Source organism: Boleophthalmus pectinirostris, unplaced genomic scaffold (assembly GCF_026225935.1).
Source record: "Boleophthalmus pectinirostris isolate CB_2022bp ecotype Guang Dong unplaced genomic scaffold, ASM2622593v1 HiC_scaffold_20, whole genome shotgun sequence".
NCBI lineage: Eukaryota > Metazoa > Chordata > Actinopteri > Gobiiformes > Gobiidae > Boleophthalmus > Boleophthalmus pectinirostris.
Window position 1 is genome coordinate 15,056,237 of NW_026571153.1, and position 16,893 is coordinate 15,073,129.

At 37.5% G+C, this 16,893-nt stretch overlaps 1 protein-coding gene across 1 annotated transcript in view; it reads right to left on the reverse strand.

Annotated features, from left to right (window-relative positions):
• LOC110159314 (inactive ubiquitin carboxyl-terminal hydrolase 53) overlaps positions 1-16,893 on the reverse strand; it is a 35,680-nt gene that overhangs the window by 14,461 nt on the left and 4,326 nt on the right. Inside the window, exons 2-9 of the mRNA XM_055156525.1 lie at positions 8,891-9,310; positions 7,924-8,016; positions 7,091-7,225; positions 5,930-6,040; positions 4,737-4,819; positions 4,477-4,561; positions 4,080-4,226; positions 2,079-2,228 (exon numbers count right to left, since the gene is read on the reverse strand). Of these exons, the coding sequence (XP_055012500.1) occupies positions 2,079-2,228; positions 4,080-4,226; positions 4,477-4,561; positions 4,737-4,819; positions 5,930-6,040; positions 7,091-7,225; positions 7,924-8,016; positions 8,891-9,034 (948 nt within the window). The 5' untranslated portion in view covers positions 9,035-9,310. The remainder of the gene's footprint in view (positions 1-2,078; positions 2,229-4,079; positions 4,227-4,476; positions 4,562-4,736; positions 4,820-5,929; positions 6,041-7,090; positions 7,226-7,923; positions 8,017-8,890; positions 9,311-16,893) is intronic.

Below are 16,893 nucleotides of genomic sequence, written 5' to 3' on the forward strand. Positions count from 1 at the left end.
CAGGAGATGTATGAGGCTATGAGTTCATTAGGAGAATACAGGCACTGCTCCAATCTGCAAAAGTTATCTTCAAGTTCTGAGGGACAAGCCTCGTACAATTTCAAAAAGAATGAACCGACCAAGCCTGAAGTTTAACTCAGTAAATTATGTTGATGTAGCATTTTTTCACATTCGATGAAGTGAAGAGAAATTGAAAAACCAGATTAAGTAAAAATCACATTCTACCAATAAGACCAGTGAAATTAATTTTTGAGTGGATTTGATCAAGAAGGAATTTTGCATTAAAACAAATTGGCGCTTTGAAAATGTTGCTCCATAATTTACAATCCTCTGCTCCTTTTTAAATGGCACTTAACCATTTTGTTAGATTTTATTGATCTATTTATCCTTTAGTAATTGTGTAATAACATTGTAAGTATTTGCATTATTTTATAAGTCTGTAGAGAAAAGAAATGTATGTAATGATATATGAATGAAATATGCATTTATCTTCATTTCACAAAAGGAACCAGTTTATCAGTGATGAATTATTATAGCTTTTTCAAGTACAACATGTTCACAGTGAAACTTGTAAAACTTTTTTCTTATATGCAACAAAAAGTTCCCACCAAACACTTAAAAATGCAAAGAAACAAAGGGACAATGTATCACCCAAAAGGCACTTCTAGACAAGCTGCAGGCGAACAGATGTTTGTGCTTCTTAATTAAGCAGAGGAAGAGACAGGAGAGTGGTGGGTGGATACAGACACTGGCATTTGAAAAACACAGATACAGAAGAACAGAAGAAGAGACCTCCACCAAGGCATTAGTCCCAATTCGCAATAACAAGGATATAGATTTACAATTCACATCTAGATTAATAGCCCAATTTTTAAGTTGTGGTAAATTTTTAAGACTTAAATGTAAATAATATCCCTTTTTACTTCTAATCCTGTAGACTAGCAGGGATGGCCCAGTATGGATTTTTCCAGCCAATACTAGTATCCATTACTTAACTTGCTGCTGTGGCCTACATTTGCTGAAACTTACAACAAAATCCACAGTTGCTTTATATAGTTAAATTCACAAATGAACTCTGAACTTTTGGAAAAACAGTAACAAAATGTACTTTTCTAGGATGTAATAAGTAAATCAGTAAATGTCATGTTTTCTTTTCGGCAACTGACTAACATTTGAATCAATCTGACTTACTTTTTGAATCCTATAGCCCAACAAAGAAATACAAAATTCAATCTATGTACAGTCTTGCTGCAGGTAGAGAGTTGGCAGCTGCTGAGCGCTACAGTTCATGCATCAAGGCGTGTATGTGTGTGTATGTGTGTATGTGTATGCGTGTGTGAGGGGAGGGGGGCACACAACAGCACAGACTCCTGATGGATTGACACAGAGCCAGTCAAAGCTGCTACACCGGAAAACATTAGCCGGGTGGCAAACAAAAGATGCTCTGAACATGGAACCAAAACAATAAAACAAAAGACAAATTACCCAAGAATACTGTACACGGAAGACAAGAGGATATTATACTTGAAAATACATATAGTACACACACGGTGGAACAGAGCAGTGTTGCAGCTCAGCATATTCAGTGAGTGTGTAATGGGCTTTCACTTGTTAGGCTTGACTTCACTCTAGCAGTTTTTTCTGATGACAGAGTCAGAAGAGTGCACTAAAGATGGAGCACGAGACACAGGCAGAGCTGACTCCTCACTCCTATAAAAACTCATCAAGGGCAATCGATGGGCCACGCAGTGAAGACAATGAGTGCTAGGTAGCTGGTCATGTTATCGGTTGGAAGTTGATACAAAACAACAAGCAACACATTTTATATCAAATCTGTTTACTTGGACAGTACGCCGCACATAGATCACTAGACTGACCTGTTCACAGCTTTGTACTGACACTTTGCAGCAGATGTCATGATGTTAAATGTTGGCAATGCTGGACCCATTTGAGCCTGCTCTGCATATATTTGAGAAAGACTAAATTCATCTTATAATTATAAAGTATAAGTCTGCATTTCAAAACAAGTTTGCAAACATTTCAAGTTGATCCTTTCCAGCCTTCAGATCTCTCCTCACCTCTTTCACGGTGGCGTCGTCAAAGAAGACCCACTTGGAAGACTTGGTGTGGAAGGCAAAGGCACAGTAGTGACGGCTGGAGAAGCAGATCATCCCCACCAGAAGCAGCTCCCCTTTTTTAGCCTGTTCATCTGTCACTCGCGAGAAGAGCTGCAACCACACACAAAAACACACAAAAACACAACACAAATAAATAACGCGATTACTCATGAGCCACAACACTGCAATAAGCGGAGAGGCAAGTGACTGATGTTGAGGCAAAGGAATCAGATACTCCATGTGTGTATAGATTAAGGTCTGGGGGAATGAGGCAGCATCGATTTGGCGATCAGTTCAAATCAAGGCCAGATTTAATTAGCTCTTCAAGGTGGGACCAAACACAATTCTGAACAGGTAATAAAATGGCTGAACAAATTTTTTAAACCAGCATGAAGTGGGGATTAATCAGTGAATCGTTATTATTCAGGTCACAATATATTCATATTATAATATATAATTGTGTAATTTCAATTAATACTTGCTGGAGGTGTAGTGCATTTTGTTATCATGGAGACAAAAAGCAGACATTAGCATAAACTGCCAAATATGTTTTAAGATGGTCTGAAATCTCAAGAATATGGTCAGATTGTGTTAAAAGAAAGCTCAGATTAAAGTCTAGAGCAGGGGTCTCCAACCTGTAGCTCGGGAGTTACCAGTAGCTCTCCACCTCCTTCCAAGTAGCTCACCAAGGGATTTTGGAATTAAACGTATTGTGCTGAATAATTCAAACATGATTAATTACCATTGTAAATTAGTTATTTTGAATTTAGTGCTCTAATAAATGGATAATGGTTTTAGGTTTTACAGGCATCGAACTGTACAACACTAAGGTTTGCCCTCTTATACTGACTCACTAAAATGAATAGCTCTACAGCATTTTCATTTTGTAAAGGTAGCTCCCCAGACACAAAAGGTTGGAAATCCCTGGCCTAGAAAATGTTCATGATATCCGACGCAAGTATCAATTCAGTCTTTTCTTACAAAAAAAAAAAAAAATTATTGCGTTTTATCTGTCTGTTTATGTCATATTAACATTTATTTATCTTTCACTTTAAATTTCATGAAGCTTACTGTAGGAGTGATGAATTAGACAATGTGACAAAGCAAATTAAGCATTCCACTGTTTGGTCATGGCATTAATAATCAAACAAATGTAAACTTGTGTTATGTTTCTTCTCACAGTAATTGTAACAGTGAAATTTGATGATGACACATTCCCGATATGAAGCATTACATTTATTATCATTGTTGTGATTAGATTAGATTACACAGTGTTTTGATTCCATTATAGAGTAAATTGTAATTGTTCTCATTGAGATTTTATTCTATTTTCATAGGGAAGTTTAGATTTCTCATTTGCTTTCGCCACACTTTCTCCACAAACTTGTTTTTGTTACTGACTCAAAGTGAATCAGGAAGGGTGGAGGCTTCCCTTTAGCACCCAATAAAGTCACATAAAAACAATGTAGTGAATCAATGCTTGTGTTTTGTGGTGACTGGTGGGAGGCAGCCCAGTGCATTCTTCATATAGTGGGCTTTCTTTGTAAATGTCACATGAATACTTTGAATACAGTTATGTAAAATGTAGATGGTGGTGTATGATGTCGTCCTTGTTTAAACTCCCGTGATATAATATATGCAGAGCTGTAAACCAGTGCCCCTATGCAATGTCACAGAGATGAGAGCAGAGGTTTTGACGGAGCCAGCAGGAGCTTTTTGATCAGAGGTGTGAGCCAACTGGGCATAGGGCGTCCACTGGTTATGTAACAGCTTTACACTAATGCGTCCCCACTTTGGTTACCACGTGCCTATAGAGTTGTTAAGGGTCGGGACAATCTCATGTCACAAGATATGAGATCAAAATGTTAAATATTTTCCCCATTTTATCCTTGTGCATTGGTTTACTTATTTTTCAGAATTATTGCTTTGAATGGAATCAGTGTGGCTTTAAACCGATCTCACCTTTGAGAGGTTAAGGAGAGGTCCCAGTGAGTGGATGACTTCTTGGGTTTGGTCCGATTGCTCAGAATCCCAGATGAGGCCAATGATGACGATCTCTGGACAGTTCATGAGGACACGCCTGATTTTAATCTTCTGTCCACAGTTGTTCTGGTGGGAAAATGAGATGAGTGGAAAATGGAAAAATAATATGTACCAGCAGCAATAAAGCATAACCATAGCTCCATTGTCTCTGACCACAATGTTTAGTGGCACAATTTCTAACAAAATACTTATGCTTGTAGTAAATCACAACTGAGGAGCAGATAATTTAAAAAAAGCTGACACATTTAATCACATTTTTTGCTAAACAATGTATTTGATGTACAACAAAAAGGTGAACATGAAATCTTTTACATACTGGACAGTTTCGGTAGTCTCCCATTGTACTCGCTACTTGCAACAATTCCCCAAACGAATCCACATGACGACGATGCAACTGTTGACTACAGAAAAAGAACATAAGGTTAAGATCTGCATTGTCAGCTTGTGTGCGTAGTAGATACTGTCAGCTAAAAAAGAAGTGAACTTTTATGAATGGCCTTGTAGTAAAATGTGCCAGGACAAGCACAAAAAGAGGAGGACAAAGGCGTGTGAGTCATGTTTCAGATTGTGTTTTACCATAAAGCAGTGGTGGAGACGTAATGGACCAGCTCTGTGAACGGTAGTGGGTCGGACGTGGCCCCGCAGCTGTGGCACACAACCTGGAAGAAGAAAAAAAAGGAAGAGTCAGGTTTGTGGAGATACACGCCCATAAATGATGATAAATGATGATAAAAAATGCTTTTATTTTAGTCTTTTTGGCAAAAAAGTTGAATACTGTGGCTATAAGTTCTCCAAATAATCAGAATAGTCCCATTAAAATCTCAAAGATCCATTTGATATTTTGGTTAAAACTGAGCTACTCATTTGTTCTGGCATAAAGTAGTTTCGATGTCATCCTGTATCGTTTATATTTTCTTAAGCTTCAAATCTTTTATCATGACAGGCCAAGCTGGGCATCAGAGTCCCCAGATCAGGGAGCTGGGACAGAGCTGTCTCAGGACTGTGCATTTCCCGTACAACATGTGGCTTTATCAGAAACCACAGTCAGCGCTGCAGTGTGGAGCTCAAACGCCCTCCTTATTCCTGAGGGAACGCTGGCATCACAACATGACTGATTGGATTTCTTCAGCCCCAGACAGTGATGCATGTGTGTTAGCCCGTGTGTGAGCTTGTGTGTGAGCTTGTGTGTGAGCTCGTGTGTGAGCCCGTGTGTGTCATTGGAGGCTTTGTGTGTTCTTTGTCCAATACTGTTGTGTAGGGCGAAAATGAAAAAATAACTCAAGAGCCACAGCAAGTATTTGAACTTTCTTTTCCTAGCCTTTTCCAGGGCTGTCATCACATATGCTCCCCAGTGTGCAGCCATATGAATTTTTATTTGTCTACTATTTTATGCCTAACCCCCAGATAAAACTGTTCATTTGCTTTGGGGCTTTTCTGATCTACACAAAGTTCAAACGTATATAAACAGGCAGAGGAGTTTTTTTAAAAGCTGTGCCTGATGCAGTAACTGTAGATAGCATTTCAAAAATTATGTGGGGAAACTAATGCATAACACAACCCACTGGAACATGATGGAATTATTAACATTTATATTGTGGCTAAAGGCTGATCTTTATACTGTGAGATAGAGGAAATTGACTCCAACAGCCATTTTGAAACTCTATTTTACACATTTTTCATAACATTGCAATTTGACACTACTTCTCCTGTTGTTGTTGTGTTCTTTTGTTCTATAAATGTAGAAATGTGGGATTTTTTCTTGCACTGACCTGCTCATAAAGGGACATAGCAAACTTCTGATGCGTGATACAAGACTTTGAAGTGCAGGCATTCTCCTCCTCAGGCACTATATGCATGTGGATTCTCTCCAGTATGATCTCCTGTGAAGAAAGAACAGGATTTTCAATGGCTGTTTACTAAGAACAAATACAATTCAACCTTTCTGAGAACAGGCTGGTCAATGTAGCAGGCTTTCAGATAAGAAAAGAGGCATCCAGACGCGCTGTAAAATGTCTCAAAAAAGAGCTGGTTCAACATAGATTTAGTGCGTTTCTATGGAGTGTTTAATGGTTTGTAAAATGTTGAAACTACGACTGGAAAGGTTACTTCACAGACTGTTAATCTGACACTGGCCAAGTCTTCACACAAATTCCTTCTCTGGCATTTTCGCCGCCAATACATTACTTGGTGAACACAACAAGGTCAAAGATCTGAGTAGGAGGTGTTCTCAGGACTGTGTGAAGAAGAAACAATTTGGGTAACTAAGCTGTTGTTACGAGAGATTTTCCTGGTAAGAAGTACATAGATGTTTTCTTGAAGTGCCTGTTCATGTTTAACTGGGGGAGGAAGGGCAGAGCATTTAATAGCATTTGAATTGAAAAGTGTCAGGCAGGCCAATTCAGAAATGAAGTTTTAGAAGTATGTAAGACTAAAGTTCTATTCTAAATTACTTCAGAGCTAGTTTCAATGGTCAATAACCCAAATACTGATAGTAATGATAGTAATTTTGTATTTCTGGGTTTCAGCTTCCTGTTATACACAAAATTATGACTTTTTCCCATTCAAAAGTTATTAATTTATTTGTTTTTGTTAAATCGGACAATCGTGTTCATTCTTTATCATTCTGAACCCCATGGAACTGTCTTTAAGGCTAAGGTTATCATGTCCAATAATTAAAAAAAAGTTTCTTAAGCAAAACTCCAGCACCACTATAATGATAAAGCATGTAGTGAAACGATACCATCTGATCCAGCAGCAGCAGCTTCCTGGAGAGGCTTATATAACCTGTCATAATGATATTTAGCAGCAGTGTGGCAAGGGGTGATGGGAGGGGGAGCTGGGGACATGGGCTCTTTGAGTGACCTCGCCGGCAGTTTAGAGCTGCGTGCACAGCTTATACATCAGTTCTCTCCTGATGCACAGGAACTTACAAAGCACTCGGCAGCGTCATCCATGAAGCCCAGCTGGAAGCGATGCTCGTCCTTAAAGGCCTCCGCCAGAGCAACGCGCAGGTTGTCAGAGGGAAGGGCACGCTCTCTACTGTGCTGGAACTGGGAGAAGATGCCCTGGAGAGAGAAAGAAGTAGACAGGGCTGCATAATATGATGAAAAAGCGTCTTTCGTTAACATTACTTTGTATTACAGTAACAATATTATTGCAATATTTTGGCATACTTTTTGGCACAATAAATTCTGTTTAATTTTAATTTAAAACAAAGAAAATATTCATACCTTCATTTATTTCAAACTGGGTCAAAACTTCAAGATAAAACTAAGACCATCCCAAGTCTAATGTAGGATTTAATACGGAAAATCATGAATAAAATCTGCCTTTTTGTCCATTTTTGTCCATTAAACAGTACACCTTTATAAAATGGAGTGTCTGTGTACACTTTGAGTGCCTTGAAGGTGGCAAAACATTATATAAAATTGTGACCATGACCGTTTGACCAACTTGCAATACTGATTATTGTATCAGGCAATATTGAGATATCAATATTTTTGTGATGTATAGTGCACCAATACTGGATAGTCACAGATAAGTTACTACACATTGGGGTAGGAGGTACTGTAGTTCTATGCTGTGTGACTTACACAGAGCAGCTGTTATATGACAAATGATCTACAGATGTTGAAACTAATTATATCACAGAAACTGTGCATCATATTAATTTTACCGCCCATCTTTTAAACATGACAGACCAATAGAATCTTTGTGAGGCCATTTGAAACCCACTAAAAAGCTGAGGAGCTCTTCATTGTACCTTTAATGCACAAAATATGCAGGATTCTCCAAGACAAAAGTGTCCAGGTAACTGCCTCAAGCTGCGCCTGAAGATGTCCAGTTGCCATAGCACCTAAAAAAATAAAATAAAATTAACTTTTCCAGCCTGTACGTTTAAAGCATGTTTTTACAAAGTACAATCTTGGACTTGCTTTGTACAATAGAAACATCCTTTATAATCATACCAAAACATATTTCTCCAGTACAAATTGTTATTCCATGTGGTATGTTGTTTATGCATATGCTATTGAAGGTCAAGTGAACAAAACGGCTGCTGTCCACTAACAAAGGCCAGAGCAGTGGTCATCTTGAGGTGGGTGGGCCGTCTCTGAGTCACTCTGCTGTGGTCACCCCAGAGTGGGAGGACTAATGAAGTCACAAGCAGCTTCCCACAAGTCATAAGCAACCTTCAGCTAACGTACAGTAACTGCGGGTTAAATTTAGCCTGTGACTAAGCTTTTAGAAAATCACTCAGAATGTAGTTAAGGTTGGGCTGAAAAATGCAAAACAGAAAAAAGGTTGCTTTAATTTTCTAGTATTTGATAATAATTGTAGATGAAAGGTTAAGGGCCACTATAATTCAGTAAGAGCAAGTTTTTGAAATGAAATGTCCAAACAGAAAATCCATAAATGTCGAACCAGAATCTTCATCTATCTCCATGATGAAAAGCAGTTGGAAAGTTGTCTTCTAAGTAGATTTTTTTTGTTTTTATACCAGACAAGTGTAAGTAAGCACATAATACATAAATACATATGCACAGCAAGTTCCGTGTAAGCTCTGAGGCAAGGCAAGTGAGCTCACAGAAAGGATGCATGTTTTTCAAGGTTTTATGGAGCAATACATTGAACTGTAATTAATTAAATGCTGTTTAATTTAAAGTAATTAGCCAAAATGGTTGAAACTGGGGCTTTAATTTGAATGTTATTACATCATCAAATGCGGTTACCTGTACAGCGCTGTTGAGAAAGCAGCTGTTCTGCCCCGGCTCGTTCAACAGGCCTTTGGTGGGGGCCAGAGACAGCATGCTCCCCGGCTGGTAGGACTTCCCCAGGTTGCCCCCCGGCTTCCTGAAGAACTTGGCCCATGCCATTGGTTTGTGGGGTCCACAGACAATGGGGCGAAAAGGGTGCTCTGTGGCTAAGTGACTCCACTCGCTGCAGCTGTGAGCCGGCTAAACATCGGCCTCCAGTTCAGTGCTGCAGCTCATGGTGAAAGAGTTTGTGAAAGTGCCAAAAAGGTCAAATTAGTGTATTAAAATCCCACTTTTGTATTTAGGTAAAATTTTCCAGTTCAGTTTGATCCTTGTCTTTTCTCTCCTACGCCAATCCATTGCAGTATTTCAACAAGGCATTTCTCATTGGCCAGGCTGTAAAAAACAGAAATAAAACACACGTGGTTAACATTGAATTGAACAATAAAACACATCAACAAATCATGGGTGTTAGCGTTGCCATTTACAACACAATTTTAAAAAGGATCTTTGACCATTCAAAATATTATTTTTATTCTTTTTAATTGATGTGGCAACAATAGTGCTCATGTTTCTTCTGTCTGCAGTCATACATTTTATCATGCGTTTCAGCTTTCTGTTGTAAGCGACATTTAAAGATACAATATTTGGTTTTGGTCAATCACTACAAGTTAGGCTGGCGCAACCAAGTGCCTCCGCTCAATTTCATTTCTCTCCAGTGACCAGGTCAGGAATCGGAATACACTAGATGGTTTGCAAGAACCCCGGAAGTGCGAGTCCAGGCACTAGCCAATCAGCGAAGAGCCATACATTCTGTTTTGGCAACAATTTTCTGAGACTGAGGATTTAAAGTTGGAACAAAGAGAATGTTTGGTTAATTTTATCAAGGGGAAAGATGTTAATGTCTTCCTTCCTACAGGATTTGGGAAAAGCTTAATACCAGTTAGTCCCGTTATAGTCTGATACATAAGTCATGACAAAATAGCAGCGATTGGTTACATTTAAAAAAAGTACCCTAATGCTGCGAGGTCAGACGGTTTCCACAAAGTGAAACCGGCTGATGAATCAGGCTAAATCGCTATGGCATCGGTCCTAAAAATTCATGGGGCATTTCCTCCATGTAAAACTGTAAATGTGTAGTTAAATCAACTCAAAGTATTTATTAACTAAGGCCAAGTGAAGCACACACAAAAAAACACAAACTTCTCCCATCTGATAAACTTGTTTACATGTTCATTGAGGCATCAAATTGAATAATAAACTCCTCCAAAGTGCAAATAGATTGATCTTTATCTACAACACAGCAGAAATTCGGCCAAGTGTAACTGTCGGACATATCAATATCTTGTTCACCAAAATCTATTAGTCCTGAAATGCCAGTGCTATTGGCTGTTACCAGACAACCACCAAGGGGGCTAAATATTAATTATTTGAAAAACATCTTACACAACCAGGTCCAGTATGTCGATTTTCAGACCTTTCAAATATAAATTGATTAGTGGTTAGAGTCAATAATTAATTTCCAGCAGGTGAACTCACTGTCCTTTTCACCACCACAATTCCAAACAACAAAAACATAGTGGATCTCAAAGCCAGCTTAACAGTACCAAGGCAAATTGTGTTGTTATTCTATTATCGTAAGCACAAAAGAATGCGCATTTGACCTACCTTGTAAATGGGTGCAATTTAACCAAACATTAAAACACAATCTTGTACACCTCAAAGCAGTGGTTTAGTGCTATAATGTGAATGCGGTGCTGAGCAGGAAACTTTAGGGAGAGAAGGAGGAGTGTGATGTACCCAAGGATTCTTCAGATACTACTTCTTTGATTTGTTCTTCTTGGAATATTTGAATGCTTGTGACAGTTCCCACCTTTTTTGGCAACAAAGTACTACATAGTATGAGTAATTCTTCCTTTTGTGCTACTGCTGCTGATTTCATAGCTCTTCCCACCTACATGCTTCAAAATATAAGGATCAAAAAAGAAAAAAAAAGTGAAGGGCTAGACAATGTGGTAAAAAACAAAACTTTTTATTAAAATTCTTTCAATATTTGTTTCAAGAGCAATAAAGGAATACATACTTTTAGTTAAAGGAATTTACCTAAAAAAAAATCTAATTTCTTCCTCCAGTGTATGAAATCTGCCACAAACCTGCTTAATTACAGGCGGAGGAGTGCAACAATTTGAGATGATTGAATTTCAATTTGAATAAAATTCCCTAAATTGCACAGCCCTACCTAGAAGACTCTTTCTTTTTAAATGGATGCTAAGAAAAACTACAATGACACTTTCACTGATGTCCTGAAGAGTAACTTAAAGTTTCAGCCAAAACCAGTCGGACTGCAATTTCTTCCTGGTATGTCCGGAATTCTCAGAGTATAAATGATAGTGTGACCATCAAGGAACATTCAGATCTGATTAGCTCGTAGTATAAATTTGCGTCACTACAATGAACATGAAGTATGAAGTATGAGTATATGCTTCTGTTACCCAATGTACCATACTATACGATACCACAGTGGACGTCACAGCAACAGCTTTCCAAGTAAAAGACTAAGGACAGTGCTTGTGTTTGGGTAACAGCAGAAGCGCCTAAGGGGAAAACTGTACCTTCCCACCTGGATCAGACAAGCACGGGTCTGGACATGTCAGGACGGCAGAACCTGGAGTCTTGACTTGTGAGTGTACATGGAAAATTAGACTCATGGGGTATGGTAGTGTGGTCATGATGCTACAATTTCAAACTCAATTTAGAAACCAAGAAAAAAGGCTTGACACTTGATCGCCTATATATTTCTCTACCAGAATGACAATTTACAAAACACATTTCTGACAGAATGTAATTTCCAATTCAAAATCTGTATTATTACCAAACTAGCTCTGATACAGCTCAAGACCTAAAAGTAGAGATGTAGTAAAGTATCGACACTGTATTGATAAGTATCGATAATGAAAAAGTAGTAAATAATAATATTATTTACTAGTCATAATTGGCCCAGAAAGTCTCATAATGTTTGAACTTTTATTTATATACTATAGAACTCAGCTTAACAAACTTTATTTTGGGATATTTTTTATATTAAAAAAAAGTATATTTATTTTATTTTTCAAATATAAAGATTGTAGAACAGCTGGATATAGTTTATTTTGGATACAATTATGTTTTTCTATGCCTTATTTCATGTTCAAAGTATATTTTATTAATTTTTTATTTTTTATACATTGCAAAACTGCTCTAAAGTATACAGTTGTAAGCTATATTAATTATCAATTAAGTTTTGCATAAATTATCAATAATTTTTTTTTTTGAGAGAGAGACAGACTTGCTGAATAGATGCATCATGTAACAAAAAAATAATAATAATTGTGATTTCAATATTGACCAAAATAATCGTGATAATGATTTTTTTTCCATAATCAAGCAGCCCTAATTTCTAGTATTTGTGTTCATCTTGCAGCCTAGTAAATCTGGTAAACTATTTTAATCAACCACTGCAAATCTATATACAGTAGAAGACAAAAACCATTACCGTTACTGACAATGGAACATATTTGGGGACAAATTGAAGCCTGTTTGATCCAGTCAGAATAAAGACAGAGTAGAAACATTATTGCAGGAGTGCTGACAACAGTGTAGGAGTAAGTATGGCTTCCCTTTGGAGTCCCTGAACAGTTATTGCATTATGGGCTCCCACTTGAAAAGCTGCCAGCCTCACTTAGGTTAAGGCGGCTCTCTTTCCAAGTGAAATTGGCACTCGCTGACTACGATTCCCTGACATCATAGTAAAAGATGATACTTCGCTGCAGAGGGGCAAAGATCATCATTTGTCAACACCAGAAAATAATAAAGGGTTTCCTTTGGATAACCCTGCTTCGGAATAACAAACATGGCACGGACTGAAGAGGGTGTGGGCAACACTTTATCTTTAGGGCTGCAAGATTAATGGCAATTTGAATAACCACAACTGCTAAATGAGAAAATTCAAATTAGATAGTAGAGTTTAATACTAAACCCTTGAGTTCGGACCTCCACATGAGCTGAAAAATTAATGTGATTCTTGTTTTAGGTCTATATTAGCAATTCATATTTAAAGGTACATGGTGTAACTTTTCTGATGGAGGATCCATTAAACACTTGGGTCCATGAAGATGTTATTGCTTTGTCTGGAATCTTTCACAGTATGATCCTTTGTGTCTACATGGAGACTAAACCAGACCATGTTACAGGTCAGATCTGTGGAGAGGCAACCCCACTCACAGTCAAGGTATTTTAGGAAATTTTGAGCTATAAAAACCACTTGTAATTAAATGTAATAATGTCATACTGTGGAACATTCCAGGCAGACCAATGACATTAACAAGCTGGTGACAAATCCCCAAACAAAAAGTTACATAATGCACCTTTAAATTACTGTTGAGTGAATACTTATTCTAGAATTAATCTAATGCTGCAGAAAAATATTTATATTCTTCTAAAATATTTCATCCCAGTTTACAACAACTTTCTAATTATCACATATTTCGGGCTGGGTGCTTTTCAATTTCTTCAGGTACCGACTTGAACGAGACGTGGTTTTGGATCTGATCTGATCGTTAAAATCAATTTCTGTAGTTTTCATGATTCATTTATGGTCATATTTCCTATAGTATTCAATAGTCCTCTCCCAGCAACCACCAAACATTGTCTAGTACACACCAGTAATACCAACTGTCTGGACTGTACTGGTACCTTTAAACAATGCCCATCCCTAACCTAACTCATGGAAAAATGACGACATGTCTCCTGTTGTTTCTCATGTTTCATAATTCCATAGTGCCCGATCTACTAAAATCCAACGCACGTTCATTATTGTTAAAGTGAATTGATTCGTGCCATATGAAAGACCTGCTTTAGTGCTGATAAAAGACCTACAAGGAGGAAAATGACTCAATTGGCTGACCACAAGGTTGTCATGGAGCCAACTTTACATCATTAGCGCTGTAAGCCAAGACGCTTGTTGACACCCTTCCTCCTCCAGTCCACGGCTACAGTTACGTACAGCTGCTATACTCTGGCTTTTTACTTCAAACACCACCAATTTAAATGATGGCAAATGGTGAGAAAATACACTGCTATTTTGGTCTTAAAAAGGACATCGACTTCTTTTGCATGCCACCAACTTTTTTTGGTACCAGTACGTACTATGTCTGGTTTTTTGGTAAAAGTATCTGAACTGAATACTTCTTTTGGTGCCAAAGTATTCCTGGAATTAGCTAGAACTACAAGACAGATTAAGACCAATGTTCACACTGCCCTAATAACTTGACCGGATGCAAAAGGCATTAAAACTTATCAAAATAATTGTTTAATTTCTTTTTAATCTTATCTTTTACCTTATCTTATGCTTTTTATTTGGTACTGAAGTGGTACCTTTAAACTGTACTCAGCCCTACTCCTATGTCTATAGTTTATGTAAAATGTGTCAACCAGGACAAACTGGGTCATGGCAGGAATGCAGCGTGTAAAAAGATCTTCACACTGACCTGAGTGAACTTAGTCAGGCAATGAAATGTCCAAACAATAACTTGATGAAGATAAGGAGCCCTGATATGGACTTCGTGGGAACAGGGATCTACCAGCACCTATTAAAAACTTGTTAAATCCCCAAAACAAGTAATTAGCCCTCTTTATTGGCAATTTAACTTACTGGCTTCAGACACTATTTCCCACTATTAGCGTTGTTAAAACAGCCCACATACAGGTGTTGCTCCAGATCTGCGCCAAATAACGTCTTCCCTAGTCTTTATCAACGCTAAGTGTCAATAAAACAACCTTAAACACTATGCAATATATTTTTATTACACGACATCTATGTTCTGTTACTATGTCCAAAACAACTTTAATACAGCAGCAACAACTAATCTGAATAATTCTGACGATTAAAATAATCACAATTATATGAATCATTGTAATCTTTAATTGCTCTATACAGACTCTAAGACACACGGCAAGACATTCTGTGACAAAGACAGCAACATTTTGAACTCAAACTGTGAAATAAATACATTTCTGATTCACATTCAAATTTTTTACAATGTATTTTAAAGATAAAATAAGATTGTCAAGGCTTTTTAAGAGGAAAAAGTAACATATTAAAAGATTTGTCAGCCTCCACAAAATATCGCAACAAATATCATACCGTGAGATGTATATCGTGAAAATATTGTATCGAGAGATTTGGATATTGTTACATCCCTGATCGTAAGCCTCCCCACCATATCATGAGCTTTCCCACGATATCGCAATAAATATCGTACCATGAGGTTCATACCATGACAATATCGTATCGTGAGACTTGGTTATCGGGACACCCCTAGTAGAAATATGTGTTTATGCTAATTGTCAGAATTTTTGTTGTTGTTGTCCTTCAATTGATGCCAACAAAATAATAGCATGAGCAATAAATAAATAAATAAAAAATATTCCTGCACAATAAAAATAGCAGCCGACTAATCAAAAACGAGCCCCGAGTTATACAGTTATCACACCCTTCACTTATGTTACAATAAAAAATATATATACATAATAAAGATAGTTACAAGCAATCTAAAACAAGATAACCAATCTCTAATGTAAACCAAAATTATCCCAGTCCGGACTTGTCCAGCACTGCTACGAGGAGAGCAGATTTCCTTACCCACTTCACATAAAAAGCTCAGACAGACTAGCAGCTTAAAGCAATCAAGTAAAGAGTGTTTAGAGCCCGGGCAGCTGGACAGCCCGAGGAGCACAAGACATGTGCGGACGGCCACGGTGTGAAGAAGACATGTGGGGTGGGATGATATCATTTAGCCATTAGCGGCTCCAGTGATAGATTGCCTCATTAAAACTGATTCAATTGATCTTCTTTATGAGGTAATCCTGCGAGCATCTGATGAATCAATCTGGACCAAATTGAGTCACATTCATTCAATATGTAGACGAGCTGAGGGGTAAACAGAGCGTTGGGGCGTAAATAAGCTTTTGTTTGAAATTTTCTGCTGAATTTCACATTCTCTGCCGGGACGGAGCAGAAAATTTATGTTGCAGACTCGAAGAACTGCAGTGCAAATATTTCTGAAGATGAGAAACAATAGTCTGGTCTCTGCATTAAGTTAACTTGGCTGTGTTCCTATACAATGAATCTTATAAAGGTGTAAAATGTAATTGTAAAACTTGTATATTTTGAATAGGACTGAATACAAATATTGATTGTTTATTTTAAAAGGCAGCACATTTTATCATTAGCTGCTTCTGAAAACTTTGTGATTTCTATTTGCAACCATTTAAGCTGCAATTCAATTTCATTTCATTTCATTGTTTTGCTTTTTTGTGTGTATTTATTTACTAGTATGCATTTATTTACTAGTATGTATTAATTAATTTCTTTTATTTATTTCAAGGATAGTGCATATTAGTCAAGAAGGCCATTTTCATTGTTATCATTCATTTCACTAGCCCCATTTTTGACCATCTACAGAATGTTTCGCACAGTAGTTGAGTGTTATCACTGACGACAGCTCATTTGCTCCGTCAGGTTTGTTTGTACAGAGCTGATTACTGTCCTACATTACGACTTTGGGATGGGCAGTGGAGTAAGTAGCGCTATAGTTGCAACTGTGAGTGAAGGTATTTAGGTCATATCTGTTGTGATAAGGTCAGTCAGTCAAGTTAGCTCAGGCTTGACTTTGTTACTTTTGTTCAATATTGTTCACTGTAAACAACATGTAAACCCAATGCTGTCATGGTATTGGCAAAACTAGTTAAGGGGTAAATGCTCTCCTAATAATTTAAATGACTGTGACAAAAAGGAAACTTGCAAGTGCTTCAAATCACTAAAATCTTCCTTGGTTCATCAATAAAAAATGTTGGTGGTTAATTTTTACAGTCCATTCATCATATGTGAAAATGTTTTAAAAAAAAGGACAAAATGGCAAAAAAGATGCAGAGATTTAAAT